At 45.9% G+C, this 20,010-nt stretch overlaps 1 protein-coding gene across 1 annotated transcript in view; it reads left to right on the forward strand.

The window, feature by feature from the left end:
- Positions 1–20,010, forward strand: part of PPP1CB (protein phosphatase 1 catalytic subunit beta) — a 69,501-nt gene that overhangs the window by 46,770 nt on the left and 2,721 nt on the right. Inside the window, exons 4-6 of the mRNA XM_088467949.1 lie at positions 360–464; positions 9,086–9,157; positions 19,012–19,163. Of these exons, the coding sequence (XP_088324075.1) occupies positions 360–464; positions 9,086–9,157; positions 19,012–19,163 (329 nt within the window). The remainder of the gene's footprint in view (positions 1–359; positions 465–9,085; positions 9,158–19,011; positions 19,164–20,010) is intronic.

A 20,010-nucleotide genomic window follows, 5' to 3' on the forward strand; every position in this document is an offset into this window, starting at 1 on the left:
CTTCGCCTTAATGGGGGGAATTAATAGCGCCAGCAATTAGTGCCCGTGAGATGCAGTTTAATGCAAGGGGTTTACTCACTGTAAATGGCATTTTCCGACCAAATGGCATTTTCCGGCATTTTGGCGGGTACTCATTCCTGTCGCTATTCAACATCATTCAATTGAATTCTCCCTCAATGAACTTTAAATTTGCTAACTCGCTGAAATCTTGGCTGTTTCAGAAACCCGCACCCTATTACATTTGGCCCTTCGTCTGCTTGCTACATCCATGTAACTACTTAAATGTTTGAAGTCTAGCACTGGAGATATTGGTGTCCTCAATGCCTCGGACTTTAAATCCCCTCTCCTGTGTTCCTTAGGCAAGCGGAGGTTTAACATAAAGCTGTGGAAGACTTTCACTGACTGCTTCAACTGCCTGCCGATTGCAGCCATCGTAGACGAGAAGATCTTCTGTTGCCATGGAGGTAGGGGTTGTGGTAGAAAGCTGTCCTACTAGGCCGTCAGGACTTTGCGGGGTAATGCGGCTTTAGTGACCCTGGGTTGTTTACATGGATCTCCCTTAACTTTTTGTTTCTATGTTTTTGTGTGCTACTTCTGTATTGGACACACTGGGTTATGCACATACAATGAAGATAGACGTTGTCATTTTAGTGAGCGATGTCCTACATGTACTGTGCAGGTGAAAGCCAATTGTTTGGATAAAGCCATTCAGACGACTATCTGACAAGATCTGCCTGTTCCAATATATCACTAATGGTGCATACACACCTAAAGATTTTCTGTCCAACCATCCAACTAGTTGATTGGTTGGAATGAAAATCTGGTAACGTATGGGAGTAACTGATCAGCAATTTGCTCCTAAATGCCAGAAAACAGTTAAAATGGTCGTCGGACAAGTTTGTTAAATGTTTGAGCTAAACAATTTGTTCAAACAGTTTTTGTCCATTTTCCGGCGTTTGGGAGCAAATTGCTGATTGTCATTTGCTTTCATACCTTACCAGATTTTCATTCCAACCAATCAGCTAGTTGGATGGTTGTACAGAAAATCTTTACGTGTGTACCCAGCTTAACTCTGTATGTAAAATCAGATTCTTTACAGCCCTGGAGGTCAACAGATTGCTTGAAATGGTAGGTATTTTTTGTGGCTTTTATCACAGAACTGGGGTGAGCATGAGCACTGGAGTCATTCTATGTGACCGCAATTTCCCTCCAGACGTTCAAGTGCAAGGAATGGTACTGTGAATTCCAGAGATGTTTAGGGCTCTGGGGTTTTTTTCTGTTTCCCTTTGTGTAAATAGTCTTTGTTCTAAGTGTTATGTTTGTCTCATAAATCCTAGTTGCTGAGCCACAGTTCTCATTACTAAGACATAGTGTGAGCGAGGACTCGCCAGACCGGTTCCCAAAGTACAATCTTGGTGATTTCACGATATGCCTTGTCCTGACTTCACTCTGTTCACACATGTGAACTCACAAGGGGCGGGCGGACAGGTTGTATAAATGTCACACAGCTGAAAATGTCTAACGCTTAATAGGACAGTATGAGTGAGGCTAAATTGCAAATGAGAGAATGGTGCATAGCGTCTGTCTCTCTCTCCTATTGTACTTTAGGCATTTATTAAATTGCCACCGGAAGACACTTGTGGTACAAAATGGTAATAAGCCACCACCGCCTGCCTCTTCCCCCGTACACTGGGGAAAAGGGTTAGTTTACAGACCAGCATGTCTCATGGCTGCATACACTACTTTGTAGCGTGCACACTTTCTACTGTATATATTTCCCTTGCAGCATCCATTGCCTGCATCCTACAGGACTGTCCGTCACCTGGGTGTCAATGAGCCGAAGTATGACAAGTGCTGGCGTTTTGTGTAAGCAGTGATCTTCCAGCTATACTGAAGCCAAAGACTGCCCAGAGAAACAATACTGTATAGCCGGCTTCCAGCTGTAAATGTACACATTTCAGCCATTAAATGGCCACGCAGTTATACATTAGCCCGCATGGCATGATTCATGGTGAACAATTGATTCTCTCTGTCATCCACTAGTGGACACTGGAGCTACAACACTGAGGTATAGACGTGTGTCGAGAAAAGCCTGGCACTTTAAAAAATCCTGAAGATGCGACTGGCTCCTCCCCCTCTATGCCCCATCAGCACCAGTTTTTGAAATGTGCCTCAGATGATAAGCCGGAGCCCTGTGGGCTGTCTCCAGCCCTATTGGATTTAAATTACACTATTTTATTTGTTTTAAACCTCTTTTGTTGAGGGCAGGCTGTTTTCTGCAACAGCCTGCCAGCTACTAGGGAGCCACTGGGGAGGGCACCACCACGGCTACAGCTGCCAGTGTCCGGTGCCCTGTTAAGTAATTAACTGAGACCTCAGTCTCTGTGAGCCCGCCACGGTAGAAGTTTTGAGCTGGTGCCGGTCCTCACTCTTCTTCAGCCCAGCACCCCAGCCGCAGCAGACTCCGTGAGTACTGTGTATACACGCCGCTCCTGATTAGCAGGAGCGCGGTGTTAAGTCTGGGTTGTCAGTGCAGCTTCATGCCCGCACTGATAGGAAGCGACAGCTCTCCTCCTGCTAGCAGGAGCAGCAGAGCGGGCGTCCTTTTACAGAACGATTCTCTGTGTCTGCCTCATCTCTCTGCTGCTCCCCACGGTCAGATACAGTTGCCGGTGGTGAGAGTGTTAGCGCCGATAGCCCCACACATACTGCTCAGCACAGAGGGCGGAGCTTAGGAGGGCGGAATTACATGGCACCGCCTTTCTCCCTTTTCTGTGCACAGAGCGGCGCTTTTTGCTGTATAGGAGGATGCTGGTGCTGGAGGCTCTGCTGTGTTGCCGCAGAGCCAGTCCAAAAGTAGGGGTTGTAAGCCCCCATAAGGTGGGAGCTTGTTGTGACCTGCTCCTCTCCTTCTATTCCTGTCTCCCCCCTATCTGTCCTGTGTTTAGGCAGGTGTTTTGTGTGTGTGTGTGTGTGTGTGTGTGTGTGTGTGTGTGTCAAGAATGGCAGCTAAAGCAGCAGAGAAAACTTCACAAAAAATATTTGCTTGCTCTAAATGCAAGAAAACATTTACACATGCACACTCAGAAGGTACTGTATGTGATGTGTGTGTGATACAGAACCCTCTATTGCTCCGCAGAGTGTGAATAAGCTTCCATTCTGGATGCAATCCTTTACTGGTGCTATGGCAAGTTTAACTTCTGAGTTTGCCGTCTCCAGAAGGGAAAGGGAAGCTGCTCGGGAAGGTCCAAATACTTACCCCACCTCCCTTTTCCCGTTTAGTAGACACTTTGTACAGATGATGAGTTCCTCTTCCAGACTGCTGAATGTCGGCATCAGCTGACAGTCTAGAAAACTGACCCTCCCTGCGGTTCACCAGTCTGAGGAAGAATCTGATGGAAATGATTCTTCTCAAGAGTAAGGCGAGACGTTGGAGGAATCGGAGACTGAAGTTTTCTGTCATGATCCAGACCCTCCGTCGCATGGGGTGGAGGCTTTAATCCTCGTGGTTCGTGAGGTCCTCAGGTGTCCGATACAGACGTTCAGGAATCAGTGGATGCAGACCTGTTCGGTAAGAAACCTAAATCCACGGTTACCTTTCCAGTTCTTAAATTAGATGAACAGATGGCTGCTGCCTGGAAACATCCAGATTGGAAGTCTCAACTTCTGTGTTGTTTTCGGTCTCTGTACCCCTTTCCTCTAGATAATCGGAGTAGATGGGAAACTCCTCCGCAGGCGGACTCTTCGGTCTCTCGTCTCTCTAAAAAGACTACCCTTCTGGTTCCTGACGCTACGGCATTGAAAGAAGGATCAAATTGCAAAATAGAGGTCACTCTTAAGACCATCTACGTGGCCGCAGGAGCTCTACTTAGACCGACCGGTAGAAAAATGGGCTCAGCAACTAGTTGAGGGTCTACGATCTAATACTCCTAGGTCAGAGCTCATCACCCTAGTGGAAAAATCCAGGAATCTGCTGCATACCTGGGAGAAGCTTTGCGTTACATAGCCAGGTAGGCTCTAGGATTTCGACATCCGCGTTTCCCGCTCGTTGACCCCTGTGGTTGCGCTCTTGGCAAGCAGATGCAGAATCCAAGTGTGCGGTTGAAAGACTTACATTCACAGGTGATATTCTATTCGGTCCAGAACTAGACAAATGGATCTCTCTAGACACGAGGGGGGAAAAAAGCACCTATTTGCCTTCCTCAGCCCCCTCTTCACGCCTGTCTTTTAAAGGGCCTTCTTTTCGTTCCTTTCGGTCTTCCAAGGCAGACCCAGGGGTGCTTCATCTGCTACAAGAGGAGGTCGTGCTAGAGGATGCCAGGCTGCCAGCTCCCGTCTTCCCTATTCAATGCCTGCCGACAAGCTGGCCGCATGATGGGCTCCTGCCCCACCTGGGGAACCCCAAGGTGGATGCTCGTCTTCTGCGGTTTGTGGAGATCTGGACCAAGACCTGTTCGGATTCCTGGGTTCGCAGTTTGATCGGGCAGAGCTACAAGATCGACTTTGCCTATTCTCCTTCACTTCGGGTTTTTCACCACGGGGCTTCCTGTCGGTCCTTCAGCAGGCAATTGACAGACTTTTGGCTTCAGAAGTCCTGGTTCCAACTCCTCCCCAAATCTTTTAGTAGCTCCCAAGCCAGATGGTTCAGTCCGACCCATCTTGAACCTCAAATCTTTAAATCTTTATCTGTCATATCACAGATTCAAGATGGAATCCCTCCATTCTGTGATAGCGGGATTGGAAGAGGCGGATTATCTGGTCTCTGGACATCAAGGATGCGTATCTTCACATCCCTATTTGGAAACCGGATCAAGCATTTCTTCGCTTTGCGATTCTGGATTCCCATTACCATGTTCAGGCCCTGCTGTTTGGCCTGTCCTCAGCTCCCAGGGTTTTCGCCAAGGTAATGGCAGAGATGATTGGCAATATCCGCTCACAGGTAGTGAACATTGTTCCATACTTGGACGACCTTCTAATCAAAGCATCGTCAACAGTCTATTGGAACAGGTAGCTTTGACACACCAGTTCCTCATTTAACACGGCTGGCTCATCAATTTCCAGAAGTCCCAATTGATTCATCTCAACGGCTTCAGTCTCTGGGGATGATTCTGGCCACTGTTACTGCGAACCTTCCTTTCTCTGGACAAGGCAAGGGCTGTTCAGGAATTGGTACGTTTAGTCCTCAAGCCCAAATGGGTTCCGGTCCACCTTTTGCATCAGGCTTCTAGGAAAGATGATGGCGTCCTTCGAGGTTATACAGTTTGGCAGGTTTCACTCCAGGACGTTCCAGTTGGACTTTCTGTCCCAATGGTCCGGATCTCATCTGCAGATGCATCGTCTGGTGACACTGTCTCCGCAATATCTGATTTCCCTGCTTTGGTGGCTCCGGACGGATCACCTGCTGGCGCGACGTCTATTTGACATTTGGGACTGGATTCTACTGACCACGGATGCAAGTCTCCGCGGTTGGGGAGCTGTGACCTTGAACAACCAATTCCAGGTATGCTGGACGCGCCAGGAGTCTCTTGCCAATCTTTGTCTATTACGCTCCGCTTGCTGTGGCTCCTCTATTACGGGGGACACCGGTCCGTGTCCAGTCGGACAACGCCTTAGCTGTGGCATACATCAATCGTCAAGGGGGAACTCGCAGCTGCATGGCCATGCAAGAGGCAAGACTCCTTTTAAATTGTACTGAAATTAACGTCTCGGTAATCTTCATTTTGGGAGTGGACAACTGGGAAGTGGACTATATCAGCCGGCAGGATCTTCATCCGGGAGAATGGGCCCTTCATCCCGACGTCTTCCGGTGTCTGGTCCGCTGGGGAGTACCACAGGTAGATCTCATGGCCTCCAGGAACAATCACCAATTACCGCTCTATTGCTCCAGGACGAGGGATCCCAAAGTGGTAGGAGTGGAAGCATCATCTCTGCCCTGGCAGTACGATCTGGTGTACCTGTTTCCACCGTTCCCTCTGATTCCACGGGTGCTCAAGCGCGAATCGGTCACTGCCATCGTGGTACCGGATTGTCCTCGCCGAGCTTGGTACTTTTGTTCTTCTCTCCCTCTTCGCGGACAACCCTTGGCCTCTTCCGCATTGATCAGATCTTCTGCAGCAGGGCCCTTTCGAACAACCCGACTTAAGTCGTCTTCATTTGACGGCGTGGCTGTTGAAACCACCGTTTTTAAGAAGTAGGGGCATACCCGAGGAAGTTGATTCCCTACCATGCTTCGGGCTCGTAAGTTGGTCACTTCGGCCCATTACCATAGAATTTGGAAATCTTATGTCCTGGTGAGAGTTGCGTGGTTTCTCCACTTCCTCTTTCCATTTACCTCTCCACCGCCGCCTTTTTCTTGGTTTGGGTTCTTTTAAAGTGCATGTCTCCGCTTTGTCGGTTTTCTTTCGGTGTCGTCTGGTGCTGATTAGTGAGATTCAGACTTTTCTTCAAGGGGTTCTTCGTGTGCAACCTCCTTTTATTCCTCTTACATCACCACGGCATCTTAACCTGGTTCGTTCTTTCCTTCAGTCCACGTTTTTGACCCGGTGGACAAATTGATTTGCAATTTCTTACCTGGAAGCTGATCCTGTTGCTGGCGCTGGCCTCCGGCAAAATTTTTTTTTGGAATTAGGCGCCCTTTCCTGCAGGTCTCCATGTTGGGTATTTCACGATAGAGTGGTTCTGCGCACCTGCCCTTCATTCTTGCCTAAGGCGGTGTTGGCCTTCCACATAAATCAACCTACCGTGTTTCAGGCATTGAAGGATTCCTTAGTAGCTTCTCACCCTCTGGATGTGGTGCATGTTCTCCGTATATACATATATGTATCTCGCACTGAGGCGATCCATAAATCGGATGCTCTTTTTGCCCTTTATGATGCGACCAAGCGGGGTTGGCCGCAATCACAACAAACTTTAGCGAGATGGATAGTTTCTCCTTTGGTTATGTGCTTTCTCAGTCTCCTCTTGGGAACAGTTGTATAACTGGGGCATAGAGGCTGAGGAGCCAGTCACATCTTCATAATTTTATTTTTTTTAAGTGCCAGGCTTTTCTCAACCCACGTCTGTACCCCAGTGTCGTAGTTCGTGTGTCCCCTGTGGAACCAGATTTTTTTTAAGCAGCGTATTAATGCTGGGGTGTACCGTAGAACTGCTGGGAGATTATTGCAAGTGATACGCGTAAACTGCGGGGCCCTGCTGTGTTTTAGAGTCAGCAGTCTGCCCACCTGCCGTCATATAAGCCGTACAACTGGGTCTGTGCAGGGACCACATCCTAGGGCAGGGGTCTTCAACTTTGGCCCTCCCAGCTGCTGTGGAACTACACATCCCAGCATGCACTGCCATAGTTTTAGCACGCTGTTATATCAAAAAGGTGGCAGTGCATGCTGGGATGTTTAGGTCCACAGCAGCTGGAGGGCCAAGGTTGAAGACCCCTGTCCTAGGGGCTTGTATCCAGTCTGTCATCAGTTATACAGCTTATATAAATTATCATCTATCAATAAGAACTTATGACTCGCCAATGCATAAATGGAAGCTGTGTAGAGAATGACTGTATATATGTGTACTCCTCCCATATAACGGGCTCCTGTCATTGTGTTATGCAGTGTGGGAGGCTCCTTCTATACAGTGTGGGAAGCTTCCCCCTCGGATTATCCCCTTACCTCTGGTAGTTCTCACACAGACCTGTATCAGATGAGATTGTTCTATAAAAGGTGAAATCTGTGTGATTGGCGAATGCTTCAGGTTGAGTGTCCCATTGGGACCGCAGGTGTTTTGGATATGGGATTTTTCTGTATTTTGGAATATGTGCATATCATACTGAGCGATCTTGGAGATGTCACTCAAGTCTAAACACAGAATGGATTTGTTTCATGTACACCTTTTACCAACAACCTATAGGTCATTTTATACAATATTTTAAATCATTTTGTGCAATCAAAAAGCAAAGGTGTTACTATTTCAATTGCTCTTAAAGGGGCCAATCCAATTCAGTGCACTGTTAGGGTGACTAAATTATTCTCGCACCCTCCCGACTAAAGTGCAGGCCATGAGGCTGATTTCCGGCTTAGCGAGGCGCTAATAGCCTCGTAGCCAGCACTTGAGTCGGAGAAGGCTGGCCCTCGCACCTAAAACACCCAGGTTAAGTTGTGAAAACCGGACTAAACAGCGCACTGAATTGAATAGCTCCGGGACCGACTTCCCAGCGCTATTCAAACCCCCCCCCCATCTTCCAATTTTTTGGAAATGGGATGTTCAACCTGTAACAACAAAAATTAGAAAACTTGGTACATGCGGTACAAACGGTAAAATGCCAGTTTACTTAATGATATTTGTCTTTGATATCCCAAGTGACCAGTATAGAGTGGTGCAAATAGTGGGCACATGCTCTGACATCCCTATAGATTTTGTACCTATGTTTACGGTACTGCGCATGGATAAGCGCAGCTGTTACCCGTTAATGGGTGGAGCTTTTGTCACCGTTGCAGCGATGAGCTAGGCCTCAGCTAACAGGTGTCTTACAGAAGGATGTGCAGTGTAAATCGAGGGGGTGAGGTTGTCCTAAACCTGCAACATCTCACCAGATAGGTACGTGTTAATTATGGGGTTGACCTGTCATAGTAGGTCTGATTTTTTTATTTTATTTTTTTTTTCCCTGGTTGTACCGGAAATTCACTGGTGATTTACAGTGCGGACATGTGTGTCCGGTATATTGTCACCCCTTTGTATGCATGGTTCATACCTGGCTCCTGTCTAGGGCAGCCACTATTCAATACAGTTGGATAAGCTGTTTTTATTTATATCCCCATGTATGTGTTCATTGCACTGTCATTATCACTGAGTATTACTCCTTATCACCACCTTCTGCTTCTAGCAGTCTGACTAATGCCGTATCCAGTACCTGGCATTAGTGGCTGCACTATTTGTAGCCTTCCCTTGTCCCAGGGGACCTGACACCTCCTCCCCTTATGGCAGAGACCCTGTTGGGGTCATTATTTGTCCTTGGGAACATCACCTGTCACAAATGCTATAATAGAGGTTTCCCTGAACATGTTTTATATCATATATGTAATGACTATTTTCCTACCTCTAGGCCTGTCTCCAGATCTCCAGTCCATGGAACAGATCCGCAGAATTATGAGGCCCACAGATGTTCCTGACACAGGTACAGTGAGCACAGTCTTCTAGATGAGCGACTGGGAGTAACTAGAGACTGTGATGTGACAGCAATGTTTGAGCGACCAAGTGAGACATTTCTAGTGATTGCCTGTCCGGGGACTGATCAGACTGCAAGCTCCTCTGTATTGAAACCACTGAGCTGACACTTTCTTTTGCCAAGCTTATGTTAAACAGATGGCAAAGCAGAAAACGTTTAAAATGCCAAAACGCTGTTGGGTTGGCTTCTAACGGAGACTGCAGCTTCAATCAGCAAAAGGGGTAGATTTATCAAATCATGGAGAAACGTAAAGTGGAACATTTGCTGATAGCATCCAATCAGCCTGTAAAATGACATTTAGGAGCTGATTGGTTGGTACATTATCGCTCTCCATTTTCTATAAGGTTTGATGAATCTCCCCCTTAAGAATTGTTTTATTTCCCTGGTGACTGGCTGCACCGTTTTATATGCAAATGTGCACAATTGAAAGGCTTTATCTTTTTAAAGGGTTAGTTTTTTCTTTCTAGAACTTCTGCTAAATTCCGTAAAGAATAAAAGATTTCATTCATTATCCTAAGTAATAATCTGTACTCTGCATGTGCCCTGAGGCTGGTAGTGCCGCCCAGCCTTATTTTTTGTTATGTATACAGCTTTGGACTGGCGTTGAAGGGCGAATAGCGCTGTACAGGAAGTTCTCGAGCTGCTCAGCGCCAGAGTTGGGAGGTGCAGGGGTGGACCTAGCGGGCGCGGTACTTGTCGCTGCTTAAGACCTACATTGTTGGGCATCGGGGTAAACAAGGACCATTAACATCAATACGGAGCAGAGGAGATCTTCCGCTGGGAACTCGGCCGGGTGGATGTAGCTCATAAGACCACCTATATGGGCAACAGGGCTTAGAAGGAAAATGCGGTAACGAGGAGGTACTTGGACATTAATTGATGGTATAAATCGGAGTTTCCCAAACTCTGCCAATACAGTCCGGTCAGGTTTTAAGGATATCCATGCTTGAGCCCAGAAGTCACCCGTGCTCAAGCATGGATATCCCTAAAATGTGGACTGTAATGGCGGAGTTTGGGAACCTCTGATTTATACTGTAAATACAAATGGAATAAAAAGAGTCTGCAATGACAAACTGGAAAATGGATTTTAACGTTAAGTGTGAACCAATCAGGCGGCCTCATTTATCAACGAGTTTTATCATTCACAACAAGTGGTAAAATTCATTGTGTATGATCATGGTGCTTTAGCCAATCAGCTCCCAACTGTCATTTTTAAACAGCTAACAGTTGGAAGCTGATTGGCTGGAGCACCATTATCATACACAATGTGTTTTTATCATTTGTGAATAAGACTCATTGATAAATGAGGCCCTGAGTATTTAGTCTATAGACTGCATCCTTCAGTTGATATACCAGTGCAGTTCTAATTGAATATTGATTTTCCATAACCATTATTAGACATCCAAATTAATTTGTTCCCAAGGTCCCGGAAACGGGATGAAAATGCAGTAATGCAGTGCTGTCTTTCCACATTTCCTCTAAGTACATCCTGTTCACCTGCTCTTCTTGGTACTGCCAGTAGTCACTGCCATGCTCTCATGCCATACACGGTTTCTCAGGCTGCTTCCTATACCATGTCTCGCAGCTGGCTTCACATTTAAACAAAATCCTGCTCCAGGCCTACAATAGTAGCGGGTCCAGTCTGAGCTTAATATAGAATTGTAAGTGCAAAACCGCTGTGTGGCAGAACATAAAACATATATGGAAAAAGTGCTGACCGAACATCTTAATTAATACCGTTGGATTACTGTATCCGGATTTTGCTAAAAGTTTTATTTTGATGCTGTTTAACTTGAACAAACACTAAAAAAAAGTAGGGCTGAATAACCAGCACAATATAAGCTGAATCCGTATAATATAAAACACAAACGTATTATTCATACAAGCCAATAAAATGATACATCTCCTGGATCAAAGACTAACATCCAATGCTAAAATAGCAGGCAGTATATAATGCTATATGCTGGCTATCAGGCGTGTGGTGCATAGGAGGAGAGTAGGATGATTACTGGGGTTATAATGATTATCAGCGGAGTAGAAACCTAGGGTCAGACAGTGACTGCAGAGATGAATAAAATCCCTGGGTGACTTTAGCATGGCATAAAACCACGTGACTTAAATACACTATTACCTTGTATATAAGTCACTCCTGATAATGAAGCAATTGTGTGGAGTTTTCACCATCTCATAGGACCTAAAACGTAAAAGGTTTCTGACTTGGGCAAACACATTAAATGTTGCAGCGCAGTGATCAATTCAAGTAGAGGCGAGTTTGAAAAAGCAAATTTTGCATCACGAAACTAGGCAGTGCGCACACTCGCATAATGCGAGATTAATTAGAAATGGTAGTTTGTGGGACTCGCAACTTTTCTACCAAAGGTGACCTGTCAGAAGTGCATGAAAAAGTGGGCAAATCACCCTGGACCCCTAAATGTGGCAGCTAAGACAGCTGGACCATAAAGAAGGCTATTAGGTGACTTTAAGAAAAGTACTGGAGGTTCTTACAAGGAGTAAAATAGTTGTTTTTTGCTTCTTTTTTTTTTTTTTAAATTAATGAGGGAAAATAATAGGCAAAAAGCGTTTTTCAGTCAATTTAAGTCTTTACAATATTATGGGGTACCTGTACAGAAAAATATGTTTTAAATGTGATTTTTCAGAGTTTTTATAAAAGGTTTAGTTTGAATAAACACTTTTAGTTCCCATTTGCAATTTTAAAACCCCTCCTTTCCCATAAATGCAACAGCTCTACATACATCATTTACACCTCTACCTACCTGTCTCACATCATTTACACCTCTACATGCCTGTCCCACATCATTTACACCTCTACATGCCTGTCCCCCATCAATTTCACCTCCCCATACCTGTCCTACATCATTACACCTCCACATACCTGTCCCATATCATTTACACCTCCCTATACCTGTCCCATATCATTTACACCTCCCCATACCTGTCCCATATCAATTACACCTCCCCATACCTGTCCCACATCACTTACACCTCCCCATACCTGTCCCCCATCATTTACACCTCCCCATACCTGTCCCCCATCATTTACACCTCCCCATACCTGTCCCCCATCATTTACACCTCCCCATACCTGTCCCCCATCATTTACACCTCCCCATACCTGTCCCCCATCATTTACACCTCCCCATACCTGTCCCCCATCATTTACACCTCCCCATACCTGTCCCCCATCATTTACACCTCCCCATACCTGTCCCCCATCATTTACACCTCCCCATACCTGTCCCCCATCATTTACACCTCCCCATACCTGTCCCCCATAATTTAATCCATTATTGAGATTTTTTTTTAGTAATTGACCTGAAAACTGACATGTCTTTATTAGCCAAATGATACTGTAAGGGGTAAATTTACTAAAGTGAGTGTTTTAAAAGTGATGTTGCCCATCGCAACCAATCAGATTCTACTTAACATTTAACTAGCACCTTCTAGAAGACAATAGCTAGAACCTGGTTGCTATGGGCAACATCTCTTTTAAAACTCACTTCTAAAAACTCTCGCTTTAGTAAATTTACCACTAAGTGTATGATTATTCATTGGGAGGGGTGCACCAGAGGTTCTGTACTATGTCCCATAATTTTACTCTAAAATACATTTTCCTGCCTTTTCCCCTGCTCATGGGATGCGCCAAACAACCTGAATTTGCTGGGAATATGCAATGTGAGCTGAATGCGAATGGAATTCACTGGGCCGTGAAAACTGCCCACAGGATCCTACTTGCTTCTAATTGAGTTGACCCCGAATGGTTGTTAAATTAATGTTTGGTAGATAGTACCAGAGAACATATGGGGGTCATCTGATGTGAATGGAGGTGCGTGAAGGGTCTTTACTGTAATTCCTTATGACATGACTACATGTAAAAATAGATTGGGGTCCCTCTTACACATATAGGTACATGCCTAGAACTACAATATTTGTAATTGCCCCTAATTGTGATGTTTTATTTTGCTTCCTCCGAGTTCGCACTGTTAGTTTCAGGAAAGGTTGATCTTGATGGACCTGGCGACCTTACGATGAACATCGCCCTATCTCCATTCTCCTAATTTGAGCCCCGATCGCACGGTCTGCATCTATCCCCTTGTGTTTCTCAGACTGCGGCACGTGGAGAATTCCTGGTTAATGAGCCAGGTTTATGCTGGCCGCTGAGACGAGTGTGATTGGATTAGCTGCATAATGCTCTGTACAAATAATTTTGTTTTTGCAACAAATCCCATTAATTGCACCACAGTGCAGCGCTATAAAATCAGAACAACAAAATATTTAACGAGACGTTACCAATTATTACACCCCTTACACTGCAACAACTACATAACCCATTGGGTATACAATGTGTTCGGGCTCTATACATTACTTACTGCAGCTAGTCTCCTAACCCAGATAGTCTGGCCGTGTTGGGAGTGAATGTTAGGAAAATGTTAGACGCTTGGTAATGAAAACCTGCCATAGATCTCATAGACTATGTGCTAGTGGCAGCTGGCATCAGCCAGTGTATCCTTTCTCCCTATTGATCATCTTTGCTGACTAGTTATTGATACTTATCAGACTTGTTATTACTGTAAAAGGTTTGAAAGATGAGGTTTACAGCCTTTGATATGATCCCTTAGGGCTTAGTACTGACCATTATTGTATATTGTGCCTTTAGCTGTACATACATATAGAATATTATGCCTGTTCTCTATAGTTTTTAGTTTTATTTTTCAATTTTGGATGCAGATTTTCACAGCTCAATGCTTTGTCCAGCCCTTGAAGCCCTGTAATAGACCCCTTTGTGTTTACACCAAGCAGCGGACCCCCGGGACGTACTAGACGCTGTGACTGTGCTGTAATATCTGTGACCGTGCAGTCTGTAAACTGGGTGGAGAGATGGGAAAACATTACGCAGATGAGCGGCGAGCCATCCGAGCATCGGGTATAAATAGAGAAGAGGATGAACGTCACAGAAATTCAAGGAGCCTGTTCTGGAGAGTGATTTATAGCACAGTCTGTATCCCATTTCAGTCCAGTTCTATATACCTGTGACTATTTCAGAATAATGGTGGCGTTTTCTGACGTTTCAAAATCTTGGCTCGCCCCTGGTTCATTAGCATCTGAATCTTTATCTTTTTATACAGGGTTTGACATTAATTGCTACTAATTGCTGTATTTCTCTTATTACACCCACTTAATTGCAAATCAGGAAATGCAGATACGCAAAGTACGAAGGTAATCCAGAAAGTAAAGTCCACGTGCGTGTTCCTTCCGCGCAGGTCATTCATCCTCCCCAATTCATGGTCGGGTGGTCTCCCTAACCTGTTTTCTAAGCGCTCTGTGGTTGGCGTGCTGTTACGGCTGTCTTTGGTGGTGTACGTTGTTTTAAATGAGCCCTATATTACAAAATCCCTCCAACACTGACGTGAGGAGTGTTATCCGTTTCGTGAATGCGCAGAATCGTCAATTAACGCCGGTGTATGGTGACGTGAGAAAGTGGTGTGACATGTTCAGTAATGGATGAGCAAATGTGCATGACTAAAGCTGGGTATACACACTATGCCATCCATTGAGCAATCTATAGTTCCGACGCGGATCGGTATGATAGAGCGTGCGGATTGCACGGACTATCTGCTCGCTCCTGTGGTCGCATGCGATCTCATTCAGCACTTTTGCAGGTAATGAAGGAGGGATCGTTCTGTGGTTCATTACATCGCTCAATGTGTACCTGTGGTCCGACATGTTGGTCACAAGGGCCGGCATATCGTCTGAGTATACATTGGCACGTGTGTACCCAGCTTAAGATCGGCCGGGATGCCCATCACTTGTCACAGTTTTGGGTGGGCGGTTGTCGATCATCCACCCTCTAGTCCGGACCTGCTCCAAGCGATCCTCACCTTCTCGCTAAGCTCAGAGTTCCTGGATGGAAAACGCTTTGGAAGTGATGACGAGTTGAAGCTTCGCAGTCAGCAACTGGTTCAATGGACTGGAGGCAGCCGAGTACAAGAAGGGGGTTCTAAAACTTCTGGACAGATGCGATAAATGCTTAATGAAGGAGGTGATTAGGTGGAGCAATAGACGAATGTACTCTGTGTTTTAAGAAAAAAAAAAAAAAATTTACAAATTATCCTCGTACATGATCTTTATACATGAAAGGGATTGTGTGAAAGTTCTCATACCTAGTGTCGAGGTTAGGACTCGGATTGTCTGGGGTGACCTGCTATATAAGCCTCCGTGCGGCTCCCTGTATTAGCATTGTATGTACAGAAAAGCCTCTCGCCTGAGGACCAGAGAATGTTTCGGATGTAATATCTGTGCTAGTTTCAGACAAAGGATCAGCGTTACATAATGGAGATATTAATCAGCTGACCTAGACCCATGCGGTGGCAGGTCAGGGGTTGTCAGTTGTTACTATAGATGACCCATGCGCACCCCCGCCCCCGTATAGCACCGTTCAGTTCTCTTTAGTAGAGCTGGTTGGACTTTGGTACTCTGCAGCAAAGCTCAGGCTGCGTCATGACTTTAAGTAACAGGCTTTCCCCATTTGCTGCGAAGGGGGACAGGAGGCTTCGTAACGAGCGGGTTGGTCTTTGTAATGAAGTCTTGTTTCTGAAATGTAAACTGGAGAAATGTGCTGACAGGCAGCTTGATTACAGCTCCAGCCAAATAACATTGCTGCGTGCCAGAGATCCAGACAGCTGTGCAGCCAACCTCAGTCAGGGCCCGTGTGGCGGTTTTCACTTAGGGCACAGTGACGTGGTTTGTGTGTGGCTGAGATGCTGCCCCCCGGGTCACTTGCATCGGCGAAAATACAGTAGCTGATATTAAGCCTTAACGAGCTGAAAGTGTCTAGATGATGTCTGATCTCTGGCTAATGAATGCAAGCGCGATGCATAGGCTTTTCAGCGCGAGTCCCCCTGTGTGTCTGCATGTCGCTGCTAGTCTGATCTTCCATGGGCTGCGGCCAGGAGCCAGTAATCACATCTGCCGAGTGTAGTGAACATGTTGTGCTGTATGCCTGGAATTTGGGGACATATTTGCTGCTTTCACAGTTGTTTTTATCCATCACAGCCCCTTTCTATTACCGTCTCCGTTACAGCCTGTCCCAGCATCAAGCTCAGACTCTTGTACTATCTAGTATTCGCCCTCCCCTGTTAGTATGTATATGGATGATTGTGGGCCATATTGTCTATGCAACACATCTAGGTATTCCCTCCCACCGTTTTAGCATACCTTAACAGCAAAACTGTGGAAGGGCATTCTGGGATGTGTAGTTCCACAGCAGCTGGCGTGCCAGACGTTGCCCATCACTGGTCTATACACTGCTCCCTGAACGTGGGGGAATTCCATATCGGGCCGTCGGTGTGCGCCCTGGGGTAAGCATCCCATAATCCATATGATGCCGTCGCTGAAACAGGGCAGGTTTCCTTGGCAAGAGCATTGTGTGAGTAGTGCTGGGTGTTGAGCAATCATTTGCTTAGATAACAGACCGTGGATTTGTACAATGAAAGCTCCCATTATGCGCTTTGTTCCTCAGCCCTGGAATCTTGCAACCTGTGATCACACAATGTGTTTGGGCAGATTAGTAATTGAGGCTGAAAGCTGATTGTCCCTGGCTGTATTCTGAGTGTGCGGCCAGATCTATAGACAGGTGGGGATTGCGCTGCGGGACATTGGTGGCATGTTGTGATGGACCCGAGTCCTGTATATGCTTAATACACAGGATTTCTGTGTGTATATAAATATAATATATTGGGGTAGGGGTGATGAATAGACTGGCTAAGTGAGCCGGGCTTGTTTTCAGCTTTGTAGTAATATGGAAATATCATATTATAGAGCTTACCGACTTCTTCTAGTAAAGCTGCCCATCCATTACACGATGCGGGGACGACGGCACGATTACGACGCCGTAGTCTCCCACGGGGTGAAGTGCATACACTGAACGTTCAGTGTATGCAGATCAATGCTCCGCGAACACGGCAACCTGACGGCGGTCGTCAAGTTGACCGTCATGTTCGGGCGATGATTGATGTTAAAAACGACCAGCGGGCGCACGCATCGCTAGTCGTTTTTAACCTTTTACTGCCCCATTTACGGGCGATTCCCGAGCGATGGAGCGATAAGTCGTTATCGCTCCATCGCTAGGTATAATTGCCTAGTGGATGGGCAGCTTAAGAGTGAAATATAGAGGACAATTAAACACATCCTCTGTTCAGCTCTGCATTTGTTTTATATAATAAAAATGAATATATATTATTGGGGCTTCATTTAAGAGCAGGTGAACCTGCTGCTGGCCATCAACAGCAGCTGGATAAAATAAAAAGGTGGCATAAGTGTCTTGCAGTAAATGTCTAGTTTGCTTTTATCCCCCTCATCTGTCCCCTATCTCTGTATAAGGTGGGGGAAATTAAATGCTGCAGTCGTTATAGACAACAAGGCGCACTAGAAGGCATTCTGCAGGCTCTGCGCACTTACTGTGAGACAGGTCACGTTACGCGTCTGTCCATCCGTTCTCTGGTATTTGTGTATTCTGCATGTAACAAAGTACTCTGCAAACATCTCTGCATCTCTGAGGTTATACTGGGAGGTTGTTTTTTTTTATTTTTTTAACCCATCTCAGGGCCGGATTCAGTGTAGCGCGATGTGACTATATTGTTTTCTGCTGCGCGTGCATTGGAATCTCACCGTTCCCGGAGCCCCATATATGTTCATACAGAGTCGCAGGTTAAATGTAGATATCAGAAATGTAAGGGGGCGTTCCTGGACAGGGAGGTAACAGGGCGTTGCTATAAGATACACGGAGATGTTGCGTCTTACGGGAGTGTTGCCGACTCGTCGCTGAAAGCGATTGCATACAATGGTGAGCCTCTCAAATTCCTACTGACGGATAAACTGCCCCCATGGCAGGTTCAGCTTTCAATGCTGCGACCGATGGTGTCGTCTGAAGAGGCACCGATGGGTATTTTTCAGCGTGTACAGACGCTGGTGGCGGGCATCCGTTCTTGCACATTTGGACGCATTGCTGTACACTGGGAAAGGCTTTGTAGCGACATTGGCATACATACACAGCCACGTTTTCTTTCAGCTCAGAATTTAGCTGTTCGGTGTGTTACAATGTACATACGCCGCAATTAATATCATGACTGACGCAAGTTTTACACGTGCAACATGTACAATCTCTTTTGGTGCATTGAGCCCCCTGCTCATTAGATCTGACATGTACTTATCCTAACTGTTGAATGTAGAACTGCGACACCACTGTGTACATAGCGGATAACAGCCATTGTGTAATCTCCTCAGTGTTAGAATATAGCCATGTCACTGTCTGCGCCTGTAGCTCAGAGCGTTTCCATCTCGTAGCTACGAGCAAAGTTTTATCCTCTGACTCCAAGTAGTAGATTAATTCTTGGTTTCTAGGTTGCGCTTCTATCACTGCAGTACATCGGCGCAAGAGCTCACGTCTCCTGGGTAAATGGTACACGCACATGACTGTACGCCGTGTATCTGACCCTGTTGGCCACTGAATGACCTATGAGGTGGGGTTTCCTCCTCTTAAGAAACCTGATGGCTTTATCACAATGTTTACTATGTGCATCAGTGTGCTAGATTATTTTATTAGGGTGCATAGGTCAAATGGTTTGAGTACCGCAGAATCAGTGTGTATTTCATGCTGTTATCGATGTTTGCTTCTCCTAGATGTTCGTTGTTCGGTGTTGAGGGTATGGGTGAACAGTGTGTCTGGTCTAGTGAAGCCCCACTCCCCGTTGGGTTCTCTGGTCACGTGACTCTGTTCTCTCTTCCAGGTTTGCTCTGCGACTTGTTGTGGTCAGATCCTGATAAAGATGTCCAAGGATGGGGTGAGAACGACCGTGGGGTTTCCTTCACCTTTGGGGCAGACGTTGTTAGCAAATTCTTGAATCGACATGACTTGGATCTGATTTGTCGAGCTCATCAGGTGAGTTTCCAATACATTGTGTAGTCTGTGGCGCTCTCGTTGTTGTAGGAATATAAGTTCCAGCCTTCTCTCCAAGGCAAAATTGTCCAACTGCGGCTTGCTCTGAGGTTTTCCTTACGGTGCCCAGCCACTCGCAACTCTGTCAATGGATGAAACCAGTCGTCTTGGTGGAAAGGGGAAGACTTGTCACACGTATAGTAAACCCAGTTGCCGAACATTCAGATCTGTGAGCACTTTGCTTACATCTGGGATTGCACAAATTTTTAAGCACAAGAAATATTATTATTGGTTATTGTTGCTTAGGGGTCTATTCATCATACCTAAAATGGCCCGGCAACCATGTGGAAACGCTAGTTTACGAATGTTTACGTTAACTGGCCATTCATCAGGGGTCCGATAGCACCACATGATATTCTACAAACTCTGAAAAGTTTTCAAAGATTGTCTGCGAGCATAAATGCGCTTATTCTCGTAGCCCCGCTCCTTCCTATGGGAAGGAGTTCCGGGGATGAGTAGAGGGAGCCGAGCGGAACCCTCTGCCGCCTCTTCACTGACTCCCTGGCGGTTTTGCACACGCGTGATCCCAGGTCACACACGCGAAGAAGCCGGGGACAGGTAAGTAACACAACTTCCTATATAGACCATCTTTTATTGCACAGGGCAGGTGAAATGAGCTGTAATTGTGTTTATATTTAAAAGACAGGATAGGGCTCCTGCAAGTTTCCGGACTTGAAGTGTGTATTTGGGCGCTTGAGACTCTACCAGTGGTTGTCAAGTTTTTTTTCTTGGCTGTAAGACTATATAGCTCATTAGCATACTATACTGTCTTGTGAATGAAAGTAATTAC

Source organism: Taudactylus pleione, unplaced genomic scaffold (genome assembly GCF_031769625.1).
Source record: "Taudactylus pleione unplaced genomic scaffold, aTauple2 ptg000079l, whole genome shotgun sequence".
Taxonomy (NCBI): domain Eukaryota; kingdom Metazoa; phylum Chordata; class Amphibia; order Anura; family Myobatrachidae; genus Taudactylus; species Taudactylus pleione.